Consider the following 12,433-nt stretch of genomic DNA (forward strand, 5'->3'; position numbering starts at 1 on the left):
TTTGTGGTGCATTTTTTTATGGCTAAGGGTGCATGTTTGCATGTTAAAGATACATTTGTGTATGGCTAATGGTATTTACACATGAAAGGGAAAAGGGGCACATGTGTGGTATGTGTCCATTCTCAGTGCATGACCAGTGTCCATTCTCAGTGCATGACCACATGATTGGATACATAAAACAAATTTAAGAGTTAAAGATTTTTGTACTTGGAATAATAAGTCATTAGTTCCGTAAATTATTGAAAGGAGCAAAGATTTTGCAGATGACGAGTCACAATAACGTGGCTGAAAAATGTCAACCAAACCACACGCTAGAAATTGAGGAGACGACGAAGTTTCGGTCCGTACTGGACCATTATCAAGTCGATTGTGAGCAAAGATTTCATCAAAATTTTATCAGCCTTTATCTGCTCAATGCAAATATAACTAAACTTTGTGTACTGTAATCTGTATATACAAAATTCTCAACAAAATAAGTACTTCAAGATTTAAGACTCGAGTCAAAAGGATGTGAAACAATATGTGGGAATCCTTCGTGAAACAATTGGAAAGATGTTGACCAATCCACACACTAGAAAATGAAGGGACGACGACGTTTCGACTTGAGAATGGTCCAGGACGGACCGAAACGTCGTCGTCCCTTCATTTTCTAGTGTGTGGATTGGTCAACATACTTCAGCCACGTTATTGTGACTCATCGCCTGCAATTGGAAAGATACTGTACAGTACAAACAAATACATTCCACGTACAGCTGAAGAAGCAGGAGTAGGTGCCAAACTTGGGTTTGATGTAGCAGTTGCTGATGGATGGTGTGAACTCCATGATGAGGGAGACAGCACCGAAGACCATGGGAGACACCCAAGCGTACACCTGGTACCACACCCAGCGTCTCCCACTTGAACTCTCCTGCCTGCACACATTACTTAGTTTAGTTCATTTATTATACACCCCCATACCCATCTTATGGGCGGTAGTGGAAAGGGTTACAGAGGCACATAATGGGCTAAGGGACTGAGCCCCACAATTCATTTAGCTAAGCAAGTTATAATCTCGATGCACACATTAAATGGCCATTATAGAGAAGTATGTTTCAACACTCAACCACACCAGCTCCCGGTCACCATACATTCGTTGCTATACAGTATAATCATGATTTGATTCACCATCTTTGTGCTGTTATCATTTGCATCATTAAAATTGGCTTTAACGTCTAAATATAAGATGTTAGAGAACACTACTTGTAGTGAAATTATTGTGGTATTTTGTTTTCTTTTATTCATTATAGACCTTTCTTCTTTAGCATAGTTAACTATTCGTCAGATTTTGTTACTATTAAGGCAATGTTCATCAGTCAGCTGGCAAGAGTGTTACAATATATATACTCCAACATGTATCTGTACTGAGGATTAACTCTGCGTATGCTTCCCATAGTTTTCATAATTTCCTAATAATCATACAGTATTAACATTCATAATTCCTGACAAATGTTTCTTAAAAAAATAAAATCTGAAATCTACACGAATTAGTTCAAGTTCAAGTATGTTTATTGAGATAAGAAAGAAATACATCTCAAAGGGATAGAGTAGCTTAGGCTATTTCTACCCCCCAAGGAATTAGTTATGAGGAACATCGTTACACAGCTTGGCTATTGACTTGGGGCCAGATTCACGAAAGCACTTACGCAAGCACTTACGAACGAGTACATCTTTTCTCAATCTTTGGCGACTTTGTTTATAATTACTAAACAGTTAATGAGCTCCGAAGCACCAGGAGGCTGTTTATAACAATAACAACAGTTGATTGGCAAGTTTTCATGCTTGTAAACTGTTTAATAAATGTAAACAAAGCCGTCAAAGATTGAGGAAAGATGTACACGTTCGTAAATGTTTGCGTAAGTGCTTTCGTGAATCTGGCCCTTGTTACATAGCGTCATGATGAGAGACGTACCTGGCGCACTTCCACCACAGCTCGAAGCACAGAACATTGAGCCAAAAGAAGGTGGCCATGAAGAACATGTACATACACACTCCTGCAAGGAAGAGCAAATGTTTTTGTGGGTTTCTAGGCCTTCAAGTAATATTATCCAATACATTTAACATTCAATATCACGCATTATTTTAAGTTAAGCCCAAAATGCTGCATATACATTGTATTTTATTATAAATTAACCTCTGTATAAACAAATTATATAAGTTGTTAGGGAACATCATCATCAAAGGATCATATGTAATATGATCCTTTATATATAAGTAAATTATTATTTTTATTATTAGAGTAATCCTGATATAGTTTTATATATGTAGTGTAATGTATGTTATTCTTCACTTCATTAATTTAAACCTTAATCATTCAAAAATTAAAAGAATATTAAAGTCCATAAAACTTCGAGAAATTGAAATTGAAATAAGTTTATTGAGGTAAAATACACACAAAGGGATGAGGTAGCTCAAGCTATTCTCACCCCGTTCAGTACATCGTGTTAATACATACATATACACACATCACAAACAATAAACATATTACCAAACATTCTGAGAGATAAACATCTACATTTCCTAACTTCTAGAAGTGTTGTGCTCAATGATTGACTACTGTTAAGACACGGGGTGAGGTACACTACTGTTAAGACACGGGGTGAGGTACACTCCTGTTAAGACACGGGGTGAGGTACACTCCTGTTAAGACACGGGGTGAGGTACACTACTGTTAAGACACGGGGTGAGGTACACTACTGTTAAGACACGGGGTGAGGTACACTACTGTTAAGACACGGGGTGAGGTACACTCCTGTTAAGACACGGGGTGAGGTACACTCCTGTTAAGACACGGGGTGAGGTACACTAATGTTAAGACACGGGGTGAGGTACACTCCTGTTAAGACACGGGGTGAGGTACACTCCTGTTAAGACACGGGGTGAGGTACACTAATGTTAAGACACGGGGTGAGGTACACTCCTGTTAAGACACGGGGTGAGGTACACCACTGTTAAGACACGGGGTGAGGTACACTACTGTTAAGACACGGGGTGAGGTACACTCCTGTTAAGACACGGGGTGAGGTACACTACTGTTAAGACACGGGGTGAGGTACACTACTGTTAAGACACGGGGTGAGGTACACTACTGTTAAGACACGGGGTGAGGTACACCACTGTTAAGACACAGGGTGAGGTACACTACTGTTAAGACACGGGGTGAGGTACACTAATGTTAAGACACGGGGTGAGGTACTCACCAACACCGACGCAGGCGCTGGGGCTGGCCAGGTTGATGGGGTCAGAGAACAACTTGATGATGATGAGGAAGAGGTAGGCAAAAAATAAACTGAAGAGGAAACAGAGGAGGATGCGGCCCAAGACCGAGTGAGCCAACTTTACCTGTGACAAAATAATAAACCAGATTAAAGAGAAATTTACCCGAATTTACCTGTGGGTTAGTCCCTAGAGTTAGTTACCCTGCTGCCTGGGTAACAGCTTCTCCCCTGAATCAACCTACCCTGGCTTTGTGCCCTGGTGAGACCACTCCAGACCAGGTTGACACCAGTGCAACTCCATAGTCTCCTGAGACTGATGGATGCCTACTACTACTACTACTACTACTACTACTACTACTACTACTACTACTACTACTACTACTAGTCCCTAGAGGCCTTGATGGGGACAGGAAGTCGACAGCTGTTCACAGGCCCGTCTAGTTATGTCATACTAAGTGGCAACAAATATCAGACAAGACGAAATTTGGTTCATTTGTATTATTTTGACATTTTCGACTTTGCAGAGTTAATTGATGTGATTGCATCTTAAAATATGTTATACACAAAAAGTAGATGCATAACGAAACTAATTTGACCATCTTTTATCTATGTAAAGACCTAGAAATTATCCTGTTTTTGCTCTCACTTTTGGTGTCCTTTAATAATAGTAATAATAATAATAATGATAATAATAATTTGAGGTCCCCTCGAGGTCAAACTATTGACCTTCCCCAGAATGAAACCACACAATAGTTTGTCTCCTCCGTGCCTATTTACTGCTAGGTGAACTGAAGCATTAGGTGAAAGGAAATATTTTCAACTCTCATTAATAATTAATTATCAATTATAATTATAAATCCATGAAACTGCCTACCCGTTAAAGCCGTAAATGTAAAAAAAACTTGAATTTGAAAATCCAGCTAGAAAAGTCATTAGGACAAATGAAGGGCCTTTGACAAGCTGCCGGCTTTCTGTCTTCGTCGACGCCACTAGTGTGTTAGTGGCTCCTCAGGTAAATTAAATACCATATCTGTATTTTGCTCTAACTACATTTGCTATACTTAAGTGGTCTACGTTACTACCGCCCACAAGATGGGGTATGGGGTGCATAATAAATGAACTAAACTAAGTCTATTGTGTACCTATGAATACTCTACTGTATCATGTTTCAAATGTATGTATGTATTTTATATAAATATAAATTATTGTAATAATTATTATTATTATTAGTATTATCTGTAGACGATGAGTCACAATAACGTGGCTGAAGTAAGTTGACCAGACCACACACTAGAAGGTGAAGGGACGACGACGTTTCGGTCCGTCCTGGACCATTCTCAAGTCGATTGTGACAATCGACTTGAGAATGGTCCAGGACGGACCGAAACGTCGTCGTCCCTTCACTTTCTAGTGTGTGCTCTGTTCAACTATTATTATCTGTACACGGTAGATTAGTCTAGGAGAAACATGGGATGAAGTTCACGTCAACTTGACGTAAGAAGGAAATATGATGTGACTCACGTTCTTGTTGAGTCCCCGCTTGTTTTGGTCTGGGACTGTGAGGTAAACTATGAACGACACCAGGATGAAGAGGTCAGAGATGGCCAGGAACGCTGAGTAGATGTAATTCACCTCATGCTTCTCCATCTTGCCCAGATGGTCCCACTTGTCGCTGAAGCAGAAGCCGGCGCCCTGCTTCACCTCCCCCGTCGGGTACAGCACCTGCCCGTGGAGGTTGTCGGTGTTATCCAGAGAACACAAGGGAGGGTTTCACGAAAATGGTATTGGAACGTATGGTGAGTGAGGGGGAATATTTCTCCAGGAGGACGGTAGTTGACATACCTGATCGACACAGAACTCGCCCCGGGGTATGACGAAGACCTGCAGCGGCTCACACTCGTCGGTGTTGTTGCTGACGTAGCGGAGTGAGCCGTGGTGAAGGAGCTGCACGTGCTCGTTGGAGTAGGTCAGCTGCACCTCACACGCGGGAAACCCGTACCCATAGTCCGCACCAAGCACCTGCCCGGGGCGCGGACCCACACACACATTACTCTTCAATTTATACACTCTAATGATTATGTCCAAATCCTTGCACTGTCAACTCAATTAGATGAGAGTTGCTGTAATAATTTTGTTTAGTGAATAGCTAAAATTAAAGTGAATTACCAAATTTCGTTATCAGAGCACCCAACCTTGTACTGCTAACTCACCTAGTACTGTACTTTACTCTAGAAATATAAGACCATCTATATAATTCCTCATTATCACCTACCTGATGACTAAGGTTACGTTACATACAGTATTATGGCAACTCACTGCATACCTCAGCCACCAGGTGTATGTCTGTGTTTAGGACTGACTGGTCACCCTACAACTTGTAGTTCACTGCACATTTTGTTATATCTTGAAGGAACACTTACCCATAACGCTACGGTGGTCATATACATGGCTTTCCGGTGTCAGCCTATAAGGCTCATCGAGATCCTTCTAGGCACTGACTGATCTTTCCCAAGATGCAACCCAACAGCAACCCCCCTAACTCCCATCAACGTATACACTGCTAAGTGAATACGAGGATCAGGTGAAAGAAAACCTATACATCCAGCCCTGAATTCACGTCCATCCATGGTAATGCTTCCCCTCTAGAGCACCTCAGCTCCTGGTCCTATGACCTTGCGTCAGTGTTCTTATATCCACTCCTGATGCGCTGTTTCTGGCCGCTCTTGTCTATGCAACAATACCTAACACAACACCAGACACAACACCTCCCCCGATGGACCCCAGGTCTGGGTGTACCCACCCCAGGCCCGTGGAGACTGCCCGCTGGGTGTGACTCGTTGTCTCTCCAGACGGTGGGGTGGAAGAGGTACTCTCTGGCCGACACGCAGTTGTTGGAGGTGGCGTCGATGATCTCCCCGAACTGGCAGCACTTGGGTACGCACGACTCGCTCTGGCAGCCTGGGGTTTGGAGCCGTTGGAGGTGTTGCTTCTCCGCCTCGCTCACACACACGTATGCCTGCAGGAGGGAGTGGACAGTGCACGATGTCTTTATCGGCTTTCCAACTTGACAGTTCTGGAGATTTTTGACAGTTACTTGTATATTTCTTTTGATACTTTTTAATTTTCTGCTCACCTTTTCTTTAATCTCTCTCTCTCTCTCTCTCTCTCTCTCTCTCTCTCTCTCTCTCTCTCTCTCTCTCTCTCTCTCTCTCTCTCTCTCTCTCTCTCTCTCTCTCTCTCTCTCTCTCTCTCTCTCACTCTCTCACTCTCTCACTCTCTCACTCTCTCACTCTCTCTCTCACTCTCTCACTCTCTCACTCTCTCACTCACTCACTCACTCACTCACTCACTCACTCACTCACTCACTCACTCACTCACACACACACACACACACACACACACACACACACACACACACAACTCACCGTAGGTACAAGAGTGCCGTTGGTGTGAAAGTCCTCGATGCAGTACTGGTTGTCAGGGATGACACGGTCGAGGAGGGGCACGAAGAGTCCTCCAGTCTCCTCCTCGACGTGGAAGGTGTCCACCTGCCAGCCCATCTGCTCGCCTACGCACGTCTGCGTCACACACACATGTGGGAGAGTGGTCACGGAGGCTTAGTACCTCTGTACCTTAGTACCTCTTATGCGCTCTGCTCTCTCTCGCCCGGTCGCATTCATCAAGCAGTTGCGTGTCCTTACGAAACCTGAACCTTCCTCAATCATGGTGGCTTTGTTTGAATTTATTAAAACAGTTTGTGACCTTCGAAACGTTATACTATTTTGTCTATAACATTAATAACCTTGGGTTGTGAAGTTTCGAAGCTCGCAGGCTGTAATACCAAGTGGTCATGATCCAGGAAAGATGTACAAGGTTTCGTAAGTGGACACGTACATGCTTGACGAATCCTGGCTGTAGTGGTTCGTGATTCGTGTAGGTATTTACGTTCAGTTTAAAGGCCTATAAAGCCTATCAATCTCTGTAGGATTATTATTAAGGCAGTAAGACACTAGCTAACTGACCAACCAGCAAGTATATAGATATATCCTAGTCTTCAACACCGTTCAGGACTAAACTCCAGGGGCCAGATTCACGAAAGCACTTACGCAAACACTTACGAACGTGTACATCTTTCCTCAATCTTTGACGGCTTTGGTTACATTTATTAAACAGTTTACGAGCATGAAAACTTCCCATTCAACTGTTGTTATTGTTATAAACAGCCTCCTGGTGCTTCGGAGCTCATTAACTGTTTAATAAGTGGAAATACAGCCGCCAAAGATTGAGAAAAGATGTACAGGTTCGTAAATGCCTTCGTGAATCTGGTCCCAGACTTTGGAATCTAAGACGTTCCACTTCCGCCTCTCTGTACTGACCTGGAAGCTTGGTACCAGCTCGTGAGTGTCGGAGTATGGCAGCTGGCGGACGTCAATGAGCTGGACAGTTCCTGATGGCTCCTCTGCCGGCCTGAGGGGCACCAGCCAGGGCGTCTCCGTCAGGTTGGCCCGCAGGGTACAGCTGATGGCGGTGTCGTACACCTGGTGGAGGGAGGGAACAGTTGAGGCACGACCTCATTAACAGTTACATGACTACACTCCAGCAGCATTCCTCTCTAAAGTGTTGTCTTCACCGGAAATTTGTTGCGAAGTCGTCACTGGATGTCACTAGTTTTCAGAACTGTCTAAAGTGATGTTTTGAGAAAACGGCTGTAAAAAAAAAAAACACATTCACAGTGATCCACATTCCTTAGAATGTGGATCACTGCCTATTAGAGCCAGTCTTCCTGAGAATGTCAGCTTGCAGTGCCTTAAGCAACCAGGAACGGTCACTACAGCTTAAGAGCGTCACATATTAGGAAGGTCAGTCGTGTCGGAAGGCTGTTAAGATGCTAATTTTGGCACCTACAAGTAGTCACCACGGCAAGGCCAAGGTGACGGAACGTTGGTCATCGTTCAGGGAATTGAGAAAGGCGGGGCTGGCTGGTATTCAGACTCCCTGGTACTCATACTCTCGGAGACATGGAAGGGGAGAGGTAATTTCATGATACATGCCAAAGTAATTAGTAGGGACAAGTGCCATGCATACCAATTGTGTCTCCCAGATACTACATTAGCCTGGTGCGGAAACATGGCGGAGGACTCGCGAGGTATGAGGTCAAATCCATCTCAGTTTATAGGACATTTATTAGTAGATGCTCCGGTGGAACTGTATTATTCTGTAAGTCTGTATTGGCGTATTCCTTTCCATTGGAGACTTTCAGCGCCGTGAAGAGAGGGGACCTGCTGCCTGGGTAACAGCTTCTCCTCCGTATCAACCTACCCTGGCTTTGCGCCCTGGTGAGGCCACTCCAGACCGACAACCAGAGCGCAACTCCATAGTCTCCTGAGACTGATGGATGCCTACCACTACTAATATTTCATACTCTTTGCAAGTCTGAATAAAATGTATATATCGTCGAGCTTGTGAATTTTGCGTGGTTATAAGGCCACTGGAGAACGACAACTAAACTAACCTCATTATGCATGCAGCACTTCCTGACGGGGATTTTGGAGGGATCAAAGGTCTCCACCTCGGTCTCCAGGATGCACACCATGGCGCCCTGGATGTGCGGAGAGCCTCGCACGCTGGCGTTGGCCACGAAGTTCTCCAGGCAGTAGTCGGCCGGGTCGTAGTACCTCTCATATTCCGGAACCCACAACTGGCCAGTGTCCAAGACACGGAAGTCGAACTCGGGTTTTCTCTCCGGCACGGCGTCCAGCAGGTACCGCTCGCACCCCAGCATCTCCGTCTGCAGCTCCACCTGGTGGCGGGGCGGGGAGTCAGGCACTTTCTACACCGCGGTGTCACCCTGCGGGAAGGTCCTCGCTGCACGAGGCCTTCCCTACAACATTGTCTTTCCGGATGCTTCACAAACGGTTGTGAAAGCAAGTAATGATGCTTTTTAAAATATAGTGATAGTGAATATAGGGATTGTGTTAGTGAATATAGTGTCAGTGATCGTTTTTAGGGAATATAGTGATCGTGTTAGTGAATATAGTGATTGTGTTAGTGTATATAGTGATTGTCATAGTGAATATCGTGTTAGTGAATATAGTGTTAGTGATCGTTTTAGTGAATATAGTGATCGTCTTAGTGAATAATGCTATAGATTGTGAAGTGACAGTGTTGTTGAGGAATGTTCACCATACAAGGCTGTTACAAAGATTGGAGCAACAGGCAGGAGTAAAAGGTAAGATGTTCCAGGGGAATAAGGGAATATCTAAGCAACAGGAAACAGCGAGTAACTGTGAGGGGGAAGATATTAATGGCGAGATGTCACCAGCGGAGTCCCACAGGGCTCTGTACTTGGACCCATCCTGTTTCTGATATATGTAAACGACCTTCCAGAGAGTATAGACTCATTCTTCTTGATGTTTGCTGATGATGCAAAAATTGTGAGAAGAATCAAGACAGGTGAAGATAGACAGATTACAGGACAAACTGGAGGAATGGTCTAGAAAATGGCTACTAAAGTTTAATTCAGGAAAGTGTAAAGTAATGAAATTAGGCGAAGGGAGCAGGAGGCTGAACACAAGGTATCATCTGGGAGGTGAAATCTTGCAAGAGTCAAATAGAGAGAAAGATCTGGGGGTTCATATCACACCGAACCTGTCCCCAGAGGCCCACATCAAAAGGATATCATCAGCAGCATATGCTAGATTGGCCAACATAAGAACTGTCATTAGAAACTTGTGTAAGGAATCGTTCAGGACTATGTTTACCACTTATGTCGGACCAATCCTGGAGTATGCAGTTCCAGCCTGGAGTCCATACCTAGTTAAACACAAGGCAAAGTTAGAGAAGATTCAGAGGTATGCCACTAGACTAGGCCCAGAACCGAGAGGTATGAGCTACGAGGAAAGGCTACGGGAGCGAAACCTCACGTCCCTGGAAGACAGAAGAGTAAGGGGAGACATGATCACCACCTGCAAAATTCTCAGGAAAATTGACATGGTGGACAAAGAAAAACTATTTAACATGGGGTGGAACACGAACAAGCGGAAACAGGTGGAAACCAAGTACCCAAATGAGGCACAGACACATTAGAAAGAATTTTGTCAATACCAGAGTAGTTAACAGATGGAATGCATTAGGCAGTGATGTGGTGGAGGCTGACTCCATACACAGTTTCAAATGTAGATTTGATAGAGCCCAGTAGGCTTCAGAATCTGTACACCAGTTGATTGACAGTTGAGAGGCGGGACCAAAGAGCCAGAGCTCAACCCCCGCAAGTACACACACACACACACACACACATATATATTAGAAAGAACTTTTTTAGTGTCAGTGGTTGACAAATGGAATGCATTAGGCAGTGATGTGGTGGAGGCTGACTCCATACATAGTTTCAAGTGTAGATATGATAGAGCCCAATAGCATCAGGAACCTGTACACCTGTTGATTGACGGTTGAGAGGCCGGACCAAAGAGCTTTGACTCTTTGGTCCCGCCTCTCAAAGCACAAAGCACAATTAGGTGAGTACACACACACACACACACACACACACACACACACACACACACACACACACACACACACACACACACACACACGCACACTGACCTGATCCCGCGTGAGGTTGGACTCCATGTACATGCCGTAATAATCGACGGTGAAGATGGGAACACTGAAGGTGAGGTCCTGGCCAGGCTGGCAGCCCTTGGTGGCGTGGTCGAACACCTCGCTCTCGGGACAACACTTGTGGATGACCAGACTGGGCGCAGCCTCCAAGGCGGCGACGAGTGCTGGGAGCTGGGCCGCCGGGTCGTCGGTGGAGGTGATGGGGCGGCCCTGCTGCGCCTCCTGCAGGAGCTGGGGCGCTGCTCCCTCGGGTAGTGATGTTGAAGCGTCCTCACTTTCTGCCGAAGATAAGAACACGATATTGAATTCTTTGAGCAGTAGAGGTGAATATACTCCTCCGGCCATATGCATAATGCATATGTATCATTACATATGTAACATTATATTAAGCAGTTTCAAACTGTTATTCTGCAGTTATTTTAGGACCATCTGTGGATAATCCTTAATTGTATTAAAAGGGATTTTGATGATAAAAGTCTCCATGAGCGCGCGTATGTGTGTGTGTGTGTTAATGTATAAGTATGCATGTATATGTGTGTGAATGTTTAGTGTGTGTATGGACATACTACGTGAAAAGGATTTTAAGGTAGCAGTCATGTCGTTTCTTCATGACCATAAATGCAATGAAACCTCATTTGAAAGTGGAAATAGCTAAAGTGCTTCATCCTTCCCAGAGGCAGGAGCAGGTCAGAGGCAGGACTATACCTGGGTCAGAAGCTATACACCAGTCGACCTTCACCTCCGCCAGGATAGTTCCTGGTCTTCCTCCCACCAGACCCATGCTGCTCGACCCTCCACCATATATACACACACACTTGTAGCTAGTATAATAATGATACATAAGTATCACAACCATCTATGCTTGATGTGTTCGGTGTAGCAAGGCAGCCAGGTCCTAGTCAATAACAGATACACTAATGGATATGCTGAAGAGATCATCAAAAGGAAGGTGAGGCGCCGTATGCAACCTCAGACAAGGCAGACAACAGCACGCTACCGGTCTGGATAATTAAAATATTCTACAGTAACTTCTCCACGGCCCACACAACGGAAGAGAGAGTCCTGAAGAACCCGACCGTTCTTCAGTCACCCCATCACTATTGATAGAAATGTGAACCCAACCGACGCCGGTTAGAAGTAGTAGTAGGAATCCATCAGTCTAACTTTGAAGACTGAATTAATAATATAGACCAAGAAGAATGCCAACTTGCTCATGAAATACAACCCCTTGAAAGAGATGAATGTTGTCTTTGCCTTCAAATGCCTGCCCCGGTGACTGTCAGAACTGACGATCTCAGTACATATAGACATTAAACAACAACATCTCTCAAGGCGTGTGACAATGCACGATCAGTAAGGCCCCACCAAGGAACGTGTGGTCTCGACACACAACCACGTCATCACAAGAGATATCCTGTCAACACTGAAATAATCGACAGGTACAACGACAATAGAAGGTTGGCCACTGGTGAGGCGCCACACATCAAACACACCCAGCCACCCGACACTGGGTTACACTCTGCCATCTTAGAGACCGAGACGAAACACCCAATATGGCG

At 44.5% G+C, this 12,433-nt stretch overlaps 2 protein-coding genes across 3 annotated transcripts in view; one reads left to right on the top strand and one right to left on the bottom strand.

Moving 5' to 3' along the window:
• The window catches only part of LOC123764773 (multiple epidermal growth factor-like domains protein 6), a 377,392-nt gene that overhangs the window by 85,090 nt on the left and 279,869 nt on the right, over positions 1-12,433 (top strand). The gene's annotated exons all lie outside the window — the stretch shown is intronic.
• LOC123764774 (uncharacterized) overlaps positions 1-12,433 on the bottom strand; it is a 131,646-nt gene that overhangs the window by 14,451 nt on the left and 104,762 nt on the right. For both annotated transcript variants that reach the window (XM_045752893.2, XM_045752892.2), the window contains exons 3-12: positions 10,857-11,152; positions 8,767-9,054; positions 7,631-7,792; positions 6,680-6,832; positions 6,055-6,270; positions 5,097-5,273; positions 4,776-4,976; positions 3,237-3,378; positions 1,949-2,030; positions 751-911 (exon numbers count right to left, since the gene is read on the bottom strand). In XM_045752893.2, the coding sequence (XP_045608849.2) occupies positions 751-911; positions 1,949-2,030; positions 3,237-3,378; positions 4,776-4,976; positions 5,097-5,273; positions 6,055-6,270; positions 6,680-6,832; positions 7,631-7,792; positions 8,767-9,054; positions 10,857-11,152 (1,878 nt within the window). The remainder of the gene's footprint in view (positions 1-750; positions 912-1,948; positions 2,031-3,236; positions 3,379-4,775; positions 4,977-5,096; positions 5,274-6,054; positions 6,271-6,679; positions 6,833-7,630; positions 7,793-8,766; positions 9,055-10,856; positions 11,153-12,433) is intronic.

Source organism: Procambarus clarkii, chromosome 48, assembly GCF_040958095.1.
Source record: "Procambarus clarkii isolate CNS0578487 chromosome 48, FALCON_Pclarkii_2.0, whole genome shotgun sequence".
Taxonomy (NCBI): domain Eukaryota; kingdom Metazoa; phylum Arthropoda; class Malacostraca; order Decapoda; family Cambaridae; genus Procambarus; species Procambarus clarkii.